This window comes from Odontomachus brunneus, unplaced genomic scaffold, assembly GCF_010583005.1.
Source record: "Odontomachus brunneus isolate Ranch 3 - 2012 unplaced genomic scaffold, Obru_v1 Obru_scaffold_050, whole genome shotgun sequence".
In the NCBI taxonomy this organism is placed as follows: domain Eukaryota; kingdom Metazoa; phylum Arthropoda; class Insecta; order Hymenoptera; family Formicidae; genus Odontomachus; species Odontomachus brunneus.
The window spans coordinates 1,708,624-1,729,310 of record NW_022639500.1 but is presented as its reverse complement, the minus strand read 5'-3'; the positions used below and the strand labels follow the sequence as shown (position 1 = coordinate 1,729,310).

The 20,687-nt window shown below is 40.8% G+C and overlaps 5 protein-coding genes across 17 annotated transcripts in view; 3 read left to right on the top strand and 2 right to left on the bottom strand.

Moving 5' to 3' along the window:
- The window catches only part of LOC116845274 (lachesin-like), a 46,512-nt gene extending 43,170 nt beyond the window's left edge, over window positions 1–3,342 (top strand). For 5 of the 9 annotated variants that reach the window (XM_032817800.1, XM_032817799.1, XM_032817795.1 and 2 more), the window contains 4 exons: window positions 458–586; window positions 666–785; window positions 1,255–1,452; window positions 1,756–3,342. In XM_032817800.1, coding sequence (XP_032673691.1) covers window positions 458–586; window positions 666–785; window positions 1,255–1,452; window positions 1,756–2,114 — 806 coding nt within the window. In that variant the 3' untranslated portion in view covers window positions 2,115–3,342. The remainder of the gene's footprint in view (window positions 1–457; window positions 587–665; window positions 786–1,254; window positions 1,453–1,755) is intronic. The other 4 variants (XM_032817798.1, XM_032817794.1, XR_004378223.1 and 1 more) reach the window with 3 other exon arrangements.
- A 211-nt stretch (window positions 3,343–3,553) lies between these two features.
- Window positions 3,554–5,866, top strand: LOC116845276 (leucine-rich repeat-containing protein 15-like). The gene is made up of 3 exons (XM_032817803.1): window positions 3,554–3,847; window positions 4,169–4,525; window positions 4,791–5,866. Exons 1-3 carry the CDS (start codon window positions 3,639–3,641, stop codon window positions 5,161–5,163), a joined length of 939 nt encoding a protein of 312 aa, XP_032673694.1. The 5' UTR covers window positions 3,554–3,638; the 3' UTR covers window positions 5,164–5,866.
- LOC116845273 (RNA-binding protein 47-like) lies at window positions 5,401–10,816 on the bottom strand. Of its 5 annotated transcripts, none has more exons than XM_032817789.1 (6): window positions 10,316–10,813; window positions 8,822–9,415; window positions 7,777–7,951; window positions 6,861–7,165; window positions 6,634–6,763; window positions 5,401–6,357 (listed from the first exon to the last, which is right to left on the bottom strand). In XM_032817789.1, exons 1-6 carry the CDS (start codon window positions 10,466–10,468, stop codon window positions 6,245–6,247), a joined length of 1,470 nt encoding a protein of 489 aa, XP_032673680.1. In that variant the 5' UTR covers window positions 10,469–10,813; the 3' UTR covers window positions 5,401–6,244. The 5 variants fall into 5 exon arrangements, with proteins under 5 accessions (XP_032673680.1, XP_032673683.1, XP_032673679.1 ...); XM_032817792.1 differs by having other exon boundaries at window positions 10,572–10,813; XM_032817788.1 differs by having other exon boundaries at window positions 6,634–7,165; window positions 10,316–10,816.
- A 1,037-nt stretch (window positions 10,817–11,853) lies between these two features.
- LOC116845277 lies at window positions 11,854–13,797 on the bottom strand (the record flags this gene model as incomplete). The annotated part of the gene is made up of 4 exons (XM_032817804.1): window positions 11,854–12,306; window positions 12,539–12,676; window positions 12,782–12,951; window positions 13,500–13,797. Coding segments are annotated over 4 exons (870 nt in total), but the record flags the coding sequence as incomplete, so codon positions are not given.
- A 4,470-nt stretch (window positions 13,798–18,267) lies between these two features.
- Window positions 18,268–20,687, top strand: part of LOC116845280 (lachesin-like) — a 92,241-nt gene continuing 89,821 nt past the window's right edge. The window contains exon 1 of the mRNA XM_032817807.1: window positions 18,268–18,627. Within this exon, the coding sequence (XP_032673698.1) occupies window positions 18,576–18,627 (52 nt within the window). The 5' untranslated portion in view covers window positions 18,268–18,575. The remainder of the gene's footprint in view (window positions 18,628–20,687) is intronic.

The following is a 20,687-nucleotide window of genomic DNA, read 5'->3' as shown; positions in this document are numbered from 1 at the left end:
TATATATATATATATATATATATATATATATATATATATGTGTGTGTGTGTGTGTGTGTGTGTATGTGTGTTCACGGAAAATGACTCTGCGGGATGCTTCATTTAAATCTGAGACGAAAACTTTCTCACGAGGAGAATGTCGTCGAGATATCGCGGTGGCTTTCGAGCAATTTCGCGGAGGAGTTCGAACATGAAGGGTTTCTTCGCAAAGTGAGTCTCGATGGTGCCGGTGCAGTTAGGAAAACTTCGTTCTCATTTAATTCCCAGTGATAGTTCTCATTTAATTCAAGGGGCTTTATTTCTGTTTTCTTTTTCTTTTTTAATCGAATCTTTTCGCTCCATCTATCTAACTGTCGCGTCAGGAATGAGGGAGCGCGCGCGCGCGCGCGCTTGAAAGCCCGTCAAAGTGTGCGAATCTTTCGCAGTCTTTCATCATGTTGGGAATGTGTTGCGACAGTGAAAACATACGAGGGCGAGCAACTCCATTTGCGGGGCATCCAGCGTCAGGAGATGGGGTCTTACCTCTGTATCGCGTCGAATGGTGTGCCGCCGTCGGTCAGCAAGAGATATTACGTCAATGTCCGTTGTAAGTGCACGCGAGGTACATAACGGCTCGCTCGAGTTGGGCGATTCGCGCGATTCTAATTGCATCTTTCTCGTTGAAGTCAAGCCGCTGATTAAGGTCTCGAATCAGTTGGTCGCGGCACCTGTCGACAGCGACGTCCTTCTTCAGTGCTACGTGGAGTCCTCGCCGAAGGCTCTGAACACGTGGCATAGAAATAATGGTGAGAAACGTCGATGCCCGCGTACAGAGTATTGCACTTACACATACAGGCTAGTGCGACGGGTTGCCTGTGCGTTTCGCTGGTAGGCGAATGTCTGTTAGCGAGACAGGTAGACAACTCGTCATACTGACTTGTGTACAAGCGCAACAACCTATACGTCGAATGTCCGTTATTTTCTTTTTTACGCAATTGCGGACCAAGTTAGACCAAGTGATCATGTCTATGATTGTTCTACTGAATTGTTATTTTCAAGGATAAAAACACAGATTCTTATACTTCAGATTTTCGCTCTGATTTTCTCCGATCATAGATCATGCATTTTTCAACAACTCTGAATAAGTGAGCTATTCTCGCGTTATCATATCATATCAAATAGGCGTAATTAGTTGAAAGAAAAGAATAGAATAGAAAATAAATTGCCCTTTCCAAGTCCCACACTGACAGATAAAGTAAAACAGTCTCGCGATAGAATTATTTCCGAAGATATCCACTTCAGGAATCAAGCTGCTGGAGGATGAGAAGCACGACATATCGGAAGTAACGATCAACGACTATGCATATCAACTAAATCTCACTGTCAGACGTCTCGACCGGTCTGACTTCGGTACTTACACGTGTTCCGCGGAGAACGCTTACGGCAAAGCGGATGGCACCATAAGGCTTCAAGGTACAGTAACAACCGATAGCAAATCTCTCACACGTGACGGATATAATCGCGTTGGATTCGTCGGAAAGTCAAACGTTGCGTGATTTTTCGCTAAATTCGAAGGAAATAATACGCAGCTACAAAGACTTCGATAGTCTTAAAAAAAACTTCCATAGCCGTAGTTTGCACTTTTTATTAAAAACTGACTTTACAAATTACGATTCGCATCTCCTTCCGTATCATACAATATCATACAATATATACATATACTCCTTCATTATCATACAATAACCATCCCTGTTCCCCTCGAAATCGAACTTGCAGAGCTGCACTTGGTGCGATCTACGGTAACTTCCACGATCAATACTGAAGTCGTCGAGAAGCACACCTGGCGGAAGCAAACAGAGAAGAAAGGAAAGAAGTACTCATATGTGGTCGGTAAGCCGGACTCAGAACTGAAGAACGTGGGTCACACTACGCCGATGTCGAGGAGAAACGTGTCGAGTTCTTCGCCGTCAAACGTCGCGAACAAATCGAGGATGTCCGTGTTCCCGGCACCGGCACCGGCGCCGGCACACTCGGCACCCACACAATCGGGTGGTCAAAACGGCGTCAGATCGTTGCGCGACTCGCGACTGCATTGTGTCGGCCTGATGATCCTGGCGATTTTAGCTCGCGATTGAAACGCGGCCGACAGGGCCGTTTTCTCGTGTGAAAAGTGAAGTCATTCGAAATCACGAAATTAGACTGTTCTCAGCGTGATCTCGATTGCCGAAAGGTACATATACATACATACGTATACATGGATGACTTTACGTTTATGATTCGGATCGGAATAATTTTCCTTATCTATATTTTTTGTCCAGATACTGCGAGAACGTATGACGAAGGAAGCGCGAAACACATATCGAGAGCTTCGCTGTAAATAAACACGAGACATTTTTATGACAATAAATGTAGCTGCGTATACACGACAAGTAGATTGCGTCGTTAGAAGTGCGCACTCGTAATTATCATTATTAACCAGTACACATATATTATTCATGGCGACCGCGCTGTCGTGTTTGCCGGAACTCAATTTTTCGTTGGATTACAGGCGGTAAAAGAAGTGACAACGATTTCGGCAGAAGGCGAACACCATCTTTGTATATTCTAGCGATATAGACAAGTCGGGAGAGTCGAGTTCTAATTTGTTCGTGTAAGTATCGCGCGATTAATCGGTAAGCGTAGGTATACACATCGATTAGGGTAAATAAAGAAGGGTCCATGTACCAAAGCTGACTGAAGTGGATTCTTTCGTCTCTAGGAGCAGGCCGTATTTATTTATGTCTAACGAGAGTTGTGGCATTCGTGTATATATGTATGACAATAAATGTTGTTTCTACTATCGCGCAAACGTCGTTTCCACCTTCTTCGCGATTAATTATACAGAGTGCCTCAACGTTCCTTCTCTCTCCCGGATGAAGTCTCCTCTCGACGTAACATTTTTAAATCCTCTTCCGCCTCGCTGAAATATAACATATCGTGCGACTGTGTCAGCTAATGCACATCGATATACACACGGAGAGAATATTATAGTTTTTTTTATATACATTTTTAGAATTTTGCTATGTTTTTAGTAGTCCGGAAATAAACTGTCAGATCTATCTTGCTAACATAGCAAATTTTGCTAGAGACATAGCAAATATTTCAATTCCTGAGATACATTTCAGTTCCTGAGATACATAAGTAGCACAAATAAAATAAAAGGATAATGAATTGCTGCAGAATGACGATCTATTTCTCGATGACAAAATTTTTAATAATATTTTACTATAAAATTCTCCTCGTTTAATAAGATAGTATTATTATTATATTGTTAACACACAATTGCTTTCTGATATCAAAGTATTAAAAAATTAATATAAAATATTTCTGTGAACATTTGTACTTGTTATATCTCATGTATAATTATCGAGTGTGATTTCATGCAATACTACGTGACATTCGGGTGATTAGTAAGAGTACAAAAATAAATGCGCAGAACTTCCATTTAATGAATTACGCAGGCTTATCAAGTCGTTATCATCGACAAGAGGAAGAAGCTGTGAGGATGTGCGTCCGTCCACGTGCTGTTCCCCCGCCGCACGAGAAGCACCGAAACCGCATTGAAGCGCTGAAGATGCTTAGTTAACTGTACGGACTAATCGCGAGCGAATTCGACGACAATGAAGTGTTTGCTGCTAATTTACGCCTTTTACGCGCTCCTCGAAACCGCCTCGTCGACGTCGTCGTGCGCGATAATTACGTCCAAGCACGCAAACACCGTCACTTACCAATGCACTGAATTAACGACGCTGCAAAAATATTTGGACGAAGCGAGGAGCAACACGACGAACATCGTGATTTTCGATTCCAAATTGCCTCACATACAGGGGTAAGCGAAAAATTGCAGGATCCCGCAGAAATCGCCGATAGACCGCTCGGGAAGAATAAAAAGTTGCATAATAATTATATTAAATTAAAAATTAATATAATTGAGTTCCGACGCATAATACAATATAATGTTTTAAACTTTCGTAATCTTTCCCATCTCCGAAATATCTCGTGTCTTCTCCGCGCTTAACATCTGAGCTTTTAAGTATTCATGTTAATTTCTTTTTTTTTCATTACAACTCGCACCAATATGCAAAAAACGAAACCGTCGTATTTTTATGACGTTATTTTGTATTTTGTTTTTCTTTCTTTTTTACTAAAGGCATAGTTTCGCGAGATTTGGCGCCACTTTGGTGATCCTGGACTTGCATGAAAATGGCATAGAGACGTGCGACTCTATGGCATTTGTAGGCCTCACGAAACTGGAAAAACTGATGCTCTGGGGCAATAAATTGACTTTCGTGCCGGGAGATTGGTTCGTGAACATGGGCTCCCTGAATACCTTGGATTTATCGTTCAACTTTATCCAAGGATTCGACTACATAATTTTTCAAATGCTTCGTTATTTAGAGAACTTTTACTTCGACTACAACAAGCTACGCGTTATCGACTACAATATGTTCGCCTACCTGGGTAATCTGAAGAAGGTGAAATTTAGCAAGAATCCGTGGAACTGGGCGTAAGTTACTTTATTATTAATTCTGGGCAGTCCAACGTGGAAGTTCTACTTTTATATGAGCGTCCCGCGCCAATACTGCAAAATTTATTTGAGCCTAAAAAGCCCAACTTTGCTAACTTGCTTTTCTCTCTTTTCTTAAGTACAGAAATTAATGGCGCTGACAAAATGAGATAAACGGCTCTCTTGCCATGAATGTGTCTTTGCCCGGTAACGAGGTTGCCGCATCGTGTACATAAACGCTAACGCATACTGTGCTTCTTTTCAGATATCGCGCTCGCCTGACATGGCAGTTAGAGAACCAGAAGGTCGAGGCGCCGGACGTGTGGGAGGATTGGAACTGGATGAACGTCGTCATCAAGGACTGCGTCGAGAATGGCGAAAGCGAGCTGCCGAGCGACAAAGTCCTCGACTGCGCTGTGGACAAGCTGCTGGCTTTCACGTACAAGACACTCGGCGAACAGGAGAGGAGCGGCATTGCCGGGTGTGGCAAAGAGACTAGAAAACTGGTACGTTGCATGAGACCCAGCAACGTCACCGGCAACAGCGATTACGAAACGGTGCGGAGGATCCTCGAGGATTATTCCGCCGTCTTGCCACCGATGCAAAGGGCGTTGAGTCCCTTTCCGTTGAGGCGATAAGCGACGCTCTGGCTGTATCCTCTCAGAGACTTTTCTTCAGGTAACCTCATGACATTAACGTCGGTTTATTATGTTGATCTGTGGTACCTACAATGTCGCAGGAGATCTTAATCGACACTTTCGTGTGAGTTTCAATGATAGATAAGTCAAAAAAAACAATCAAATACATTTAGTACATAGTTTGAATTTTTTTTGCAAAACATGTCTGAAACAGGTAGAAGATAAAAGACAGAATTGTAAACTCTTACAAAAATTTATTATATTAATAATATATAGCGCTTTCGCGCTATCGATTATATACGAAGATTTATAAAACGAACATGACACAACCTGATCACTTTCAGAGTAGCAGGTTATGTATGCGCCCCAGCTAAAACGAAAATTCCGCACATTCGTTATTTCATTCGAATCAAGCATTGAAATTTAATCTTGTTGCTACTCGTATATAGAAGAACGCCTAAAAGCTCGTATCACTTATGATACGCGTATCCGCTAAATGCGCATTGATTTAAATAAAATAGTAATTCGTAACACAAACACAACTTTGATTGCACATTAACGGTAATGAACAGTTTTATAAAATCTTTTGCAACGCTAACAAGTGTATCAGACTTTTGTGAGTTATAAGTATCATCGTATATAAATAGATATAGTATTTCGGAGATACAGAGAATTAATTGAATTAATAAATTTTTTAAAACAATCGTCGATGCGAATTACGTATTGTGTGATATCTCTTATATAGATTGGAAATTTTATCAAACGTTAAAATTTTACGGTCTTTTTATCAGTTCGAAGTTAAATACATCTTAGGCACTTCTTTGAAGGTATATTGTTTCAAAGTTCAAATTCAAAATCAGTTTCAGTTTCTAAAATTCCATTCAGTTTCTTAACTGAAAGATTTCATCGATAACAGATCGATAATTAATTTAATTGAGTTAAAGATCAGACGTTGGTAGGTAATAGAGGGGAGACTCATTCAATCTTTCTCGTGCGAGCGCATCGATAGATTCTATGCGCGGTAGCAATGGCTGATTAAAAAAGGAAGTAAATACGAACGGCCGCAAATCTGGTCGTAAATTTAATTTTGTGCTATTCCTGGCTGCCAAGTAATCGGCACAGCAATCATAGGATTAACGTCCATTTCTGGTTGGATGTAATAGTGGTCGGTTGGTTGCTCCGCTGTGAAAATACCTGAAAAACAGAATTAAAGTGCGACGCATATTATGTACTGCGAGAGATAAAAATATTTTCCCGAGACGAGCGAGGCGCAAATAAAATTTCGCGGTGAACGGACTTGTTGATTATCGTCGAAAGAATAAATTTTATAAATATTTCGAATATTGGTACAAACGCGCGTTTCATCGCAGTATTAATCCGAGTGAAAACATTTTGTCAAAGTCCTTCGATTTAACGTGCAAACAGAGAAGAAAATAATCACAACGCAACAGCAAGCCAGGCAATACATACCGTAATTTGCGAACATGCTCGTTAAACAGTGATACATTTCCACTGACGCCGAGCTGATGGCTCTGTGCTTCGAGGTCATCGGCTCCCCGCGAAACTCGAAAAGTACCGTCTCCTCTTTGTAAGTGGTTATCTAAAATAACGCGACGAGACGACAAAAAAAGCGTTAAACACGACAAATAACACAGGAACGGCGAGACGGACGAAGTGTGATCTGGAAACTCTCTTACTTTGCCCACATATTTGGTCTCATTCTGTACCGGCACGCAGTTGAACACGCATATCGCGTTATATCGCTCTCTAATGAAATTTTGCAAGATCTCCATCTGCATCAAATGAACACCTTCGTTCTCGCTTACTTTCACGTGTGCCTTCGTGCGACGTTTCTTGACGTGAGTTTGCTTCACAGTGTTTTGCGTATTTGAAATGGCCACAGCCTCGCGAATGTGCTTTTGTCTCTCTATAATCTTAGATGCTCCGATAGGCTTCGCCCAGCGGATCTCCCAGCCCTCTTTCTCGACCACGCTGTTCGGCTCTAAAATAAATATGCACATTAGACGGAAATCCCTCAACGTCGATGCAAGCATTCGTATGCAATGAAGTTCTTATTGTGAGCCGGACATGAATCAATAACATTAACTCGGCATGCTTTGATTTATAAAAAAAAAAAAAGAAAAAAAAACAAACGTGATGGAAAATAACTTTATGAAAAAAACGTCATCGAAAATATTTCATAGAGGAAAATTTATCGAAAAATAATTTCGAGGCTCTAATTTCGGGCGGCACGCGTTATTAAAACTCGCGAAATACCAGGCTGCGTAATTTGTGACATGTGCTGATTAATTGCTCCTACTAACTGTTATATCTTTGCCTTTTTTTTAGGACACGTCACACGTCCCCTGAAATCGTTGCGTTAAGCGTCTTCTACAATGGCAGTAGGAGTAGTAGTAAGAAATAAGCAGTAAGTAAATAGACCAATCACAATCGATTATTTTTAAAACGTGAGAATGGAATTGGTCAATTTGCTTACTGCTTATTTCTTACTACTACTCCTACTGCCATTGTAGAAGACGCTTTACGTTTCGCTCACTACTGACGTTCGAGATTTCGTCCCTCGATTCTGATTAGCGCCGCTGGCATACTCACTCTGCATTATGTCCATTACGGTCTGCGCGGCTTTGCGATTCTCGTAGTGAATAAAAGCGAAGTGATTGATCTTCTTCAGCTTTAGTATCGGCATATTCGTATGCCTGTGGAAGATCTCCCTCACTTTTTGCTGCGACATTTCAAGCGCGAGATTCCTCACGAACAGGGCCGTCACCTATTTGTCATCGGATGCATATCAAATTAGTGCGATATGTTTGGTCTACACAATAATGTGGTCAGGTATTCTAATATGCCCTCATTTTTACGAAATATTTTTACTTCATTATACACGAAATGGAGGTTCCTAGAAGGATCAACTACTTCTTTTCGTCAGAGAGATATTCTTTGTAGTGAAATACGAAAAGTTTCTTCAATTAGAAATTGACCGATTTATCTAAGGAGTTCACCCGCTTAAATGCAATATTTATTATAGTAAAACATGTAAATATATGAAAACGTAATTTAACCTTGCGATTTCCCCTGCAACTGCAGGTCGCAACCTAAACTAACTCCTCTCTCTTTCTCTTTAACATGCCACTGAAAATACATCTTTGATGAATAAACTCCTTAACGTAAAAAGCGGATTTTTAAATAAAAATTATTTTATATTTACAACATCAAATTAATTAAAACTCTGAGAAGTGTTATATACTAGAAACAAATATGTAATTTTCAACGTTCGGGCGATCTGGTAAAAGAGCGAGTAATAAATATGCATTAAACGTGGAGCGGATGCAATTTAGTATTTTTCATTCTTTTCGCGTTGTATGCTTTTGTAATTACACAGAACGAGATACGTGCCCCAATGTATCGAACCTCCATTTCAGTAATACGCGTGTATATTCACTGAAACGTAGTATTACATTCTCATTTCTTTCCCCTTATCGCTCACTGCTCAAATATCATTCAATTCCCGCTGCACAGCAAACTACGTCGTCGAAGCGCGAAACGATCTGATAAAAAAAATTCGCGTACTCTCAATCAAAGAGAAGAGAGAGCCGCAGATGAAATCGCACGAAAAAGCGGAGCGATCCGCAAGTATCACCGTTTCCATGATGTCCTCGTCGACTGGGTCGCCCGGTTCCGGGTCCGCCCAGTCGACGGCGATCTCGTGGTCCCACAGCATCACCTTGCCCGGTATCAGCTTGCGCCGGGCCATCGCGGCCGCCCGATGGTCCTTGAACTCGACGAAGATGAAGCCACGGTTGAGGCTGCGGTCGTGCGCGCTCGGATACAGGTAGACGTCGACGATGCCGTCCAGTATCTTGGTCAGCTCCGACATGAATTCCTCCTTGGACTTTGTCTTGGGCACGCCGCCGAAGAAGAGCCGGCAGTTGTCCATGGACTTGACCACGCCGATGCGATGCCCCGGCCGGATCTCGTGGCCGTCGAGAACGGAGCACGCCTTCCGCGCGATCCGCGGTTCCTCGTACAGGGCGAACGCGTAGCCACGCGTCGACCCGGAGAAGTCCAGCATCAGCCGCAGCTCCAGCAGCCGGCCGACCTTCTCCAGCACCGGCATCAGTTCGTCCTCGTAGCAGTCGCGCGGCAACCGGCCCAGGAACACTTCCGCGCCTTTACCGCGTGGACGTCGACCGTGCGCAACTTCCGGCGCCGTCAGGCGTCGTTGACCGTTTTCCTGCAAAGCAGGATTATCAGGTATTTTCTCTCCCTCCTTCCTTTCTTTTTTTTCTCTCTCTCTCTCACTCTCTTTCTCTCTTTCTCTCCCATCCTCTCTCTCCCATTCTCTCTCTCTCTCCCATTCTCTCGCTCCCTTTGATTTGTACGCGACCGGTATAATGTGGGATAACAGCAAGCTGAAAATTTTGAATTCGGAATTTTTCAAAGAACAAAAAATCTCACCGACCTTCAGCGTGCGGATTCTCCCGCATCGCAGGGATGATCGTATCTTTTTGCATGCGAGCGAGGGGAGAGAAAAGCAAGCGGGGCGTCTGCAATTTTTGAAAGGGCAAAAAATCTTTCACCGACACGAACTTTCGGCACGGAGGGATGATCATATTTTCTTCCGCGCAACTGAACTGGTAGATAAAAGAATTGGGCTGCATTTAAAATTTTCAGGACGAACAATTTCGCGATATCGGTTTTTACGAACGATCTCTTTACCGGTGACAGTAATTTTCATGGTGAGAAATTGAGACGCATTTGAAATTTTCAGAAGAACGAAAAATTTCGTGATATCAGCTTTTACGAGCGATCCCTTTACCGGTGACATTAATTTTCACGGCTGCAGACATACACAGTTGCACAGTATTAATCTCTCGTCCTGAAGATTACATTTTACCGACTCAATTTATTATCACTTATTCGTCTTGCACGTCGCACAGAGGATTTGCGTGATCCGCTTCGCATTCTCCCTGCAACGTTCAAGCACGCGACACTTGCCACTGTTCCGATAGTGATATTACACATTCAACACTTCTCAAGTATGCACTTGCAGAACAAATCGTGCAACTTGTTCACCCTGAATACTTCTGTCACTTTAAATAATTCCGTGTTTTCAAGAAGCCCGTGCACTTACTCCACGATACGTTCTGCATGAAATTTCCTCTCTCTCGGCGTTCTCACAAAATCTCACGTCTAATTTCATCATAACTGCGTCAATTATCAAGCGGATAACAAACGTAACTCGCGATATAAAAAGAGATACCTCCGTCGAATACCGTCGTTTCATCTTACGTGGTAAGATCGGCCACGAGAAACAATTGTGCCGGCGCGGTTACCAGAAGGAAGAAGAGGATGCATGTTGGGAAGAAAAGAAGAGAACATCGTTCTACCTGCACGAGCTCGTAGTGCGTGCGTTGCAGCATCTCCAGGAGTCGCAGCGTACGCCGGCACTCGCCGGCAACATTGTTCACGGCGTCACCCATCGTCGTCGTCATTTGTTCGTAGCTTACTGCACGTTTATTCGAAGATGTATAGCGGGTTGCGTCAAACCGCTGTAGAGTGGGGCGTGGGGAGATGAGCTTCGTCGATTTCCAGGAAATGTTCCGCGATCGGATTCTAAGAACCGTACGCGGCAGTGAGCTTTTGCTCGACGAGAGCGCGTCCGACGCTTATCGTTTCAGGAACGTCCACGCTCTCGGCGGTTGGCACTCATACACGATGTGAAAATTTCTAAACTTACTCTTAACACACTGTTCGCTTTGTACCTAATTTTCTCTAATGCTGTGTCTAATTATGTGGAATATAAAAGACCAGAGGAGCAGAATTTTTCTTATCGTAAATGTAATCGGTTATTATTATGAATATGCGAACCAAATAATTATGTTGGAATTTAATTTAGAATGCTTTTCCGAAATAAGACATTTCGCATTTATAACATATATTTTCGATATTAAAATGTTGGCCATTAATCGACCAAAATATTAGCGGACTGAAATAATCGATCAATATAATCAAGATTAATCAATGATACAAAACTTATCAATCGTCATATATGAAATTAGGAATAACTGAATCGATGAAATTAATTATCAATTAAACTTTGATTTGATTAATTACATTGACTAATAATTCATCAGCTAATTAAATTATTCGTGATTACACATATAATGATGAATATGATGATGAGTTTGATTATTAATTTGCCGATTATTCCAGTCAATTAATGTCCAACATTACTTTTCAAGATTACATTAAACATAACGTTAATTATCAGAAAAGAATATTTTTATAAAATGTATATATTTAAACTTCATATGGAATTATTCGTACAGATTCGATATTCCAATTTGTAGATCTTGTTTGATTTTCTTTATCATATATGTCTTTTCGAACAAAAGCAAAGCAGATGTCAGTATTTGCTGGAGAAATACTAGTTGATGGTAAGGTTCAGTCGATAATAGATGTAGAATTTTACGTGTGGGAGTGACGTACAGCTGATCTTATCAAACGCAATACTTAGCTAAGTAGAAATTACTAGATTATAATTATTCATTAAAATATATAACATAACATATACTTACATACTTAGTGTAGTACACTAATTATCACTCATAAAATGTACATAAAATGCAACATGTTATCATAGCTTACTTCATAAAAAGATCTACAAAATTCGTTGTTAATACTTGGAAAATATATTTAATAAAATAGTAAATTTTATGCAGTACATTATAAATTACATAGCGAATGATATTTGTAAAGTACATTAATTCTTTCATATTTACATCATAATTTTAAAAAGGCAGTAATATCAGTAATGAAGCACACCAGATTGTGACTCCAAAATTAGTTTTCTTACAATCATAAGCTGTCCATATCACAATCTATACATTTGAGGTTGTTGATCGCATTGTAGAGCGCTTTTTGCGATACAGATGCTCCATTATTGAGATAAGAATTAAATCTCTTATAGTCTTTGGCCAACTGATGAATTTTGTTACTGATATCTGGGCATATGACGCTACTGTCAATTATGTGACTCAGCCTGTCGACATCCTCCACACAGAACGAAAATTGTTCTATCAGCTGTAACTCCTCCTTCAATGCTGCATTCAATATAGTCGCCTGGAAAAAAACGCCGAAGTTATATAATGGTTAAATGCCTTGGTACCCATATATACTGGGCATATTAAGTGGCAGCAGCAACAACAGTTTCCTAGTAGTTAAAGCCTTTAACGATCTATAATTCACGACTCTACTTATAATTTTATATACTGTGTAATACAAACAGCATCTTGAGACTTGTAGATGTGTACATAGATTATTTAGAGAGCATAAGGATGCCTTGTATACATACTCTTTTTGCTCTTTGTTGGAAATCATTTAACTTCTTTTGCACATTTTCAAACTCAGCCTCTGTGTACTGTGTTGCCTGAAGTTTATCTTCATTAGATAGAATATGAGAAGGTACTGCGATGAATCTGTTGATGTTATTCTAAGGAAAGTGAAACAGGGATTATGTTGCATGGGTAATTATAATTTTTAAAATTTTATAATTGTTACATATATATACAAAATATGTATTTGGAAAATATATTACCTCAATGTTTTTCAAATAAGGCAAAGAAGCTGTATGATAGGCTTTTATAAGTTGCTCTTCGTTCATCCTTAGTACCGTCAGATTTTCAGGTTCTAGTTCGTATTGTTTTTCCAAAGTTTCACACAACTTTTTGCTCTTGGACTGTATTCTTTTCATTATAATACTTTTGACTACACAGACAAAAGAGAAAGCAGAATCAATATGAGTAGCCAAGCAAATTCTTTATTAATAATTGCATTATGCGCTTTGGAAAAAAAATGTTGCTATATCTTTAATTACTTTTCTCAAGAAATACAATCAATATGTATAACGGTTTACAAATTCATGCAACTTACAGAAGCAACAAACTACAAGAGCCAAAGGAATAAAGCAAAAATTGCGCGACGCTCTCACAATGAAAATAAAATCAAGAAAAAAAGCCAGCCGAGAGGATAAAGGACGCTTTCAGGGACACGTTTCCGGCTCGTCTTTCGATGCCGTCGTCGGTTCCGCACGTTTTCCTCGTCGCGTCTTCGGACTCGCGTCGCTCTTTGTGACAATTTCCCGCGGCATGCGACGAAGATGTCCCGGTCGCTGGACGAGTGTGACTCTAGTCATGATCGTGCACCACATGAAACTAGAGCACACCCATCCAGCGACCCACAGGACCACAGACGGGGCATCCGTCGTTGGGTAGACACGATGCGAATCTGAAAGAGCATAAAAGACTGCGACTTACGAGTCGCGTACACGGCCCTGGAATGGAAGCCGAACAGCTGCATCTCGTATTCCTCGTGTTTGCGCTTCCGCGACTCCATGCTGGCGAGTCGGACGAGAAAAGCGAGGAATCCTCGATCAGTCGGGTTCCACCTCGTCCGCTTGGCCCCTCCGCGACGACGACGGTGACGAGAACGATGACGGCGGCGGATGGCAGATGCTCGCTCCTTCCGCACGGGAACACCTTGACGTCCGTTGACAAATGAACATGGCGTCGTTCTGCCTGCATACGAAAGCGTCCTTTGTCCCGTCCGCGTTCGTCAAAGCACCGATGCCGGCGTGTGGCGCTGCACGCGGGATCACGGAAACAGCCAATCGGCTTGTTCGACCGAATAACCGACGCCGACGAGATAATAGGAAGTTTTTGCAAACATACGGTATAGATACGGTAAACGCTAAAATGACGTCATCGAGTCAAAAGACCAAACTGCGCATGCGCATCGATTACTTTAACGCTATTCAGAAATAACGTGCGAACGTTATTTCTGAAAAATAGCGTTCACGAGTATCGTCGACGTTGTGGCTATCAAAATGAAATCTGAACGATTGAGATTCACAAGTCAAGATAATCTCATACTTTTAAAGGAGATTATATCCCAAAATCCATGAAGAGAGTGAAAAATCTCCATCTTATTATAAAATATCTGTTTTATCGTACGTTACCGTAACATTTACCGTACAAAAACTCTTTTGAAGTAGGCGACGTAAAAATGGAATACAGTATGAAGTCACGTGACTTCAGCGTTTACCGTATTTAAAATACGAAATTGCAAAAACTCCCTAATATTAAAAGACCGTTGCGCTTACGAAATTTTACATATCAAAAAATCCCGCTATTACGATAATCTGTTGATGGTAAATTTGTCGGTAAAAATCAGTGTAGATAATCAGTAAAGGAATGCAGTTTTATAAAAATATCTAATATACTTTATTGTAGATCTGTCCACATAATGATAAAACATCACAAGAAATAATAGTAAATTATATAATTAATTATGCAATTAATACTTTATTATATCCGTTTTCCACTAGAGTTTGCTGCATTTACGTTTGCATCTATAGTTGTCTTTCGACCAATCAGGAGGTAACTGCTGGCTACTGGATTGGTCAAGAGACTATTGTAAACGCAAACGCGACATAGTGAGATCGTCAATTTTATATGTATTATTAATTGTAATTGTATTAGTGTGATACGAGCATTATACACTGAATGTTCATTTATGTTAGATTGCTAAAACTAATCGGTAATGTAATCCTTTCTTGAAACCTCTTTCGCTAGTACGAAAATTTACTTAGGGTCGACGGTCTTTAATAATATCGATGACCAAAGCGCTACTGCGATGTTTGCTACATTCATGCGGTTTAATTGACGAAAGATCCGTTAGATGGCAGCGCCATACGCGTCTCGGCAGATTTCAAATTAAACGGTCGGGCTCCTTCTTTCTTTTTTGTAATCTTGGGGATAGAATTGCCGCGGGACGATTGCTTACGATTTCAAAAGGTAATAAGCAGGAAAAATAACGTGAAAAACGCGTGTATATTGTTGCGTTTTATTCCGTGTGCACCATTTTATGTCGGATCTCATTTGTGACGCATTCTTTGTAATGCATATCGAATTAGGCTTGAGCTTTACCGTAACGTAACCTCTCGCAACAATCCGACAAGTATCAGTCGATTAATGGCAAGTTATTTCGCCGTTGGAATTCTCATATGCGAATATCTGTCATATTAATAAATTTACTCGTAATTCGCGCTGGTATTTGTGAAGATAATGATAATTGCGAGCGAGGCTCTTATCGTAGCTCTTAGCGTTATTGGCAGAAGCTAGTTTTACGTATTTTCTGTCACGACATTATCGACATAGTTGAATAAAAATACTTGCCGTGTGATAATTCCGCACGTAAATCCTCTTATAGAGATATTCTTATAGCGTCAATAGGAAAATTAAAACGCATAATTTATAAGCGAGTCGAAATTAACGTAAATCAGAGAGTCACCATTCATAATTTTCATATTTCTTTTCGATACTCTTTGTATCGTAAACCATTAAAAGACAAGGTGAATTGAAGGCATTCTCTCAGTAAAAATGTTAATTTCACTCGCGTGATCTTACGTGTGTCTTTACGAAACAATAACGACAATGTCGCAATGAAGCGTAGTCGGATGAATCACGTCTTCTGTATGCATTCGTATATGTGTGGTTAATATTGGAACAACATTTCTAATGTAATTCGCTCCTTTCGCAACTCTTCCCGATGACCGTATGTCTATTTTAAGGGAAGAGGTAATTCGCGAATAAAGCGTTAGCCTTTCATGATTCCTGAAAGTACAGTTTTTCCTCGAGTCTGTTGAACAAATTGACGCGAGACCGGATATGGTATTTCTCACAATAAAATAATGTGTATTATGTCTTTCTTTCCGCCTGAAAAAGGCGGCTGTTTAACCACCGCCGTCCAATTGTACACCTTCTGCATGACATCACTATTTTTTACGACGGCATTAGTCACGCCGTTGATAAGTTGTACTCACCCAACACCATAACGACCATAACGACCATAACATTATGTCGATATGGTCAGCTCCAAAAAAAGGAGGTTATTTAACGTCGCAACTGCATGCGATAATTATCATGATCGCGACGTGATTCACCCCGCTAATGCGTACAGTTATTATTTTATTTGAAACCGCGGTGAAACGACTGTAAATTGGAGAGACTCCAGCGAACTTGCGGAAAAATGAACTCTTTTTCTTTTGTAGAAGAAGAAAATTAATTTTTCGAGGATGAAAAAATTAATTATATTCCGAGAATGTGGACTCCCCTTATAGAAATATCATACTAAGAATCATTGATAATTACTTATTTTCAGTATTAAAAATACTGGATAATAAGTAATTATCAATGATTCTTAATATGATATTTTTATAAGAGTCGCGCACAGGGACATGTTTTTACGTCGTTAGATATCGATAAATATTCACTTATGCTGCAATTTTAAGCAGAATCGTAAGTCTTGTAACTTGTTCTCGTAAAATTCGTCAGAACTTGTGAGTAGATTTACAAGTCTATGCAATATCATATGTCGTACAATCACTTGTAAATATCGTAAATTATATGAAATCGTAGATATTTACGAGTAATTGTACGACATATGATATTGCATAGATTTGTAAATCTACTCATAAGTTCTGACGAATTTTACGAGAACAAGTTACGAGATTTATGATTCTGCTTAGAATTGCAGCATTAGTGTATACAATTATGAAACAACTTGAGACGAATTACTTGCTAAGCGATCGTGGGAGCAGCTTGCCCTCTCTGATAGTTGTGCAAAATTTCCTGTCAATGACTCACATTTCTCTTTTTTCGCAGGTGACCAGTCCGAACTCGACGTAGGAGAAGAATGCTGGACGTAGCCTTCGAGGAACAGGACACGTCGTCCTTCGCGGCTGCAGAAGTGGCGTCGGTGTTTACACAGAAAGCTGGAATCAAACGTTTATGCTGTCATCGTGTCTTACACGATAAGGTGAGTGGATAAAGCGACGATTACGAGAGGTTGCGGTGTTCGTCACAAATCCATGTATCGTAAGTGCTGGTAAGTGATCGCCGGTATGCCGCTTGTTTTATGCTAGGAGTGTCCACGAGAAAATCTATCCACCTACTTACATTCGCGTTCTTACGATCGACTTTGGCAATGGTGAGGCCGCGACGGATTTATCGAATCGTAAAACATCGGTAAACCAGCGGTATATAAGCATTAACTAAATCCTGCGACTATGTCGAGTGAAATAATGCACACTATAACGGACGTGTAAAAGCAAAATTCTTCACGATACGAAATTTACGGGAAATTTAGAAGGAAATTCTCCCAAGCGAATTAATTCGATCTCTTTCGTTATCTCGCATGTTTTGATTTATTTAATGATAAACAGACTTCGCGATCTTAAAATTTCTAAATCTGACGATTGCAATCTTTTATCTTCGCATATACACATGATACATGCACTCTTAAATTACATCGCGATAAGGCTAGATCCTTAAGTTGATCTTGATCCTAAAATACAATTAAGATTATATCGACTTCTTATCAATAAGAAATGCTTTATTCGTTTCCGCATGTTCACTCATAACTCAAACTTCAATAAAAATGCAAAAGTCTTTTCCAATCTCCAGTCTTTTCCGATATCACATTAAGAATCGCATTAATCTTATTTTGCATCTCGTTACGTGTCATTTACAAATAACGATATCCAGCGAATATCGGCGTTTCCAATTCAATTTTGCAATCAACAGATGCAATCAATTTATCTGAATCTCAGAATTTCTTTCCAACAAACGCAATTTATACCCTTAAGATTTCCCATAAAATTCTGCCAAATGATACGAATCTTTTATTACAGTAGACAATATTCATAACATCAAACCGAAAGCAATGCAATTAATGTCATTCGTTAAAATTGAGCGATATAAAGGGTCGTTTACAAACATATATAATATAATATAGTATACAATGATATATTTACAAAATACACATCACCGGGAGATATATATATATATATATATATATATATATATTTAAGTACACACGTGGAGCAACGCGCGGCTCATACACACGCGCGCACACATACACATACCCCCACTCGTACGTACGTGCATGTGTACACGCCGAGACTCGACGACTGCGCAGCCAGGCCGCGCAAGTCCCCGTAAAAAGCCGGGGGCGCGATTCCGCGTCGTTCTTCGGCTCTTCGTGCACCACGCGCGCGCTCGCTTGCACGCTCAGTTTATATTCGGTATTCGATCAGATTCAGTTGAAGCGCGGGTGTTTTGCAGGGCGTTCAATCGGAAGCCGGTTGTACCCGTGCGTCTCTCGCGTCGATCAAGACACGGCGTTCTTCACACGGCGACCAGAGGAATTTAACCTTCGCGCGAGATTCGGTCGGAACGGGCGGACGGACGGTCGGAGGGAGAGGAGTGGTGCGCATTGTGCCATTAGTTGTCAAGTGATTTAAAAAAGAGGAAGACCGACGACGCGGGAAGATGCTGCCGCCGCGAATACTCGGTCTGCTGGTGCTTCTTCTCGCCGTGCAGGGTGAGTTATTTCATGAACGAATCACTCTCCTCGTTTCTCGTCTCGCGGAGCGTCGCGCGTCGGTCGAAGTGCGATTGTGATCTTAACGTGTAAGTAAAATGCCGAGGAACTTTACAAAACAAGCGAACCACTGCGCGCAACGAGTAAATTGTTCAAAGGTCAACGGCAATGAGATCGTACGTGTTACGATGATTTACATTTTACGATGTCATGTGCTGACAATTCGAGATCTCTCTTCTCGAAGCGGAAATTTAAAGGCTGACTATTCTCTTTGCGATCTTTCTTTCTTTTAAGATTTTGATCTGATCTTTTAAGATTTTGACACGAGATTTTCTCGCGTATTGACAACTACGAAGTTTTTAGTAAGTCAGAACTATTTATCGTAGAATACACATCGATATCGTTAAATATCTCCGATGTTATCCGAACGTTCTCTTGAGTAAACGCCACTGAACGCGATGAACAATGTGATAATTGATCTGGAAAGATGAGTCTTGTAATTTTTTTGGAACGTCGTATATATGTAGACATTCGTGGACATTTGCGTCGCACGATACTGACCGATCGAGCGTTGATTTGACGCAATAACAACGTGCGCAATTCACATTGTTCTAAAATCTTCATTTACGATCGCACCTCGGAGGCATAATTCTTGCAAGAAACACCGCGTTGCAGATACACGCTATAGACGATAGTACAGTGTTTGAATATAATGCAATAATGAGCCGAAACTAATCGTTGCGTCATCGAGGCGAAGTAATGGTACCGATCAGCGTCGTTACTCGCCAACAAAAATCGAGATTGCGCAAATACAATTGCAGTGCCGGATCTCTTACTCTCTCATGCCGCGGCTTATGCAAATAAGAAGCTCGATCGAACGAATTCATCGATGCGCGACAGCTCGGCGACGAAGAAACGTGTCCTGCGACCGGGAAACAGAAGGACGTGAGCTAAAGAGCGGCTGTTTGAGACTTCTCTTTCAGAAGTCTACTCGTTATTTTGCTGTCGAGTTATTTTACGTGCGTTATTTTACTTTCGAATTATACTTCGGTATACAATCTTAAACGTAGTCAGAAGTGTCAGTTCCACTTGTTTCATCTCCTTTCTTGCATTCCGCGACTTACTTTCTTCATAATCGCGACATAAGTATGCAAGTCCCACAATCTTTGGATTTGGCTCCTTCTGCTTCTCGCATGTAGTTAACCGTACAAGCGAGACCGCGGATGCTCAGGTCTGCATTCGCATTCCGAGTTAAACGTCGCCTTTGTAGTCTCCATGTGAGACAAGAATGCACATCGTCCTGGCGCGCGTGCAAGACGATTAACACAATGATTTTGAATCCAAGTGGCACAATCATTTAGCGCCAGATACGTGATACAAATGCGAACCTTAGCATCCACCGTAGAGAAACGCTCGTAACAATAGCCGTCATTGTGCGTGCGACTGATCGGCGAGTAAGTCGTAATCGCCGGCGCGGAAGAAGCAATTACGTATTAAAAAAAAGCTTAATTACGCTTCCTGATGTACCTACGCACCGGAAGACATCGCCGTTGCGGGGCGAGTCGGTCACTCGATGCGCCGACTGTGTTGTTGCGACTCATTGTCGGGTCGCGTAGTGACGTTTGATCGCGCCAATTTGAAGGTGCAGAATCTATGTATCTGTATTAATCTCGGAATTTACGAGAAAAATGTATAAATGTGCATTTACAACAGGCACACATATACATCACTTCTTCTTCTCCAGCGAGGAGAGTTTCAGGTGTTTTCGAATTTTTTTCATAATTACCTTTTGATGCTTTCGATATTAGGCGATATGAATCACTTGAAAAATTTCATCGTGACTAATAATAAGCTCATTGTCGATTATTGAAACGATATAGAATAATGAATATTAGGAAGTTCGATCACAGATACATTAATACGCATAACATATAATATTACAAACAATAATGCGAATAATTCGGGAAACCAATTGCTAGAAATGTGTATCACGCACACTTTCGCACGATCATCGTGTAGTCTTTCGTTCTCACTCTCTCTTTCTCTCTCTCTCTCTCTCT

Bases quoted from the DNA above. Each gene is read 5' to 3' on its own strand.
- LOC116845273 (XM_032817788.1), bottom strand. From the start codon at position 10,468: ATGAAACGACGGTATTCGACGGAGGTATCTCTTTTTATATCGCGAGTT. The intron at 7,166-7,776 runs GTGAGTATGCCA...TATTTATTTTAG, and splicing joins CGTAATGGACATAATGCAGA to AGCCGAACAGCGTGGTCGAG. The intron at 6,358-6,633 runs GTATGTATTGCC...TCTGTTTTTCAG, and splicing joins GAGCATGTTCGCAAATTACG to GTATTTTCACAGCGGAGCAA.
- LOC116845276 (XM_032817803.1), top strand. From the start codon at position 3,639: ATGAAGTGTTTGCTGCTAATTTACGCCTTTTACGCGCTCCTCGAAACC. The intron at 3,848-4,168 runs GTAAGCGAAAAA...TTTTTACTAAAG, and splicing joins AAATTGCCTCACATACAGGG to GCATAGTTTCGCGAGATTTG. The intron at 4,526-4,790 runs GTAAGTTACTTT...GCTTCTTTTCAG, and splicing joins AAGAATCCGTGGAACTGGGC to ATATCGCGCTCGCCTGACAT.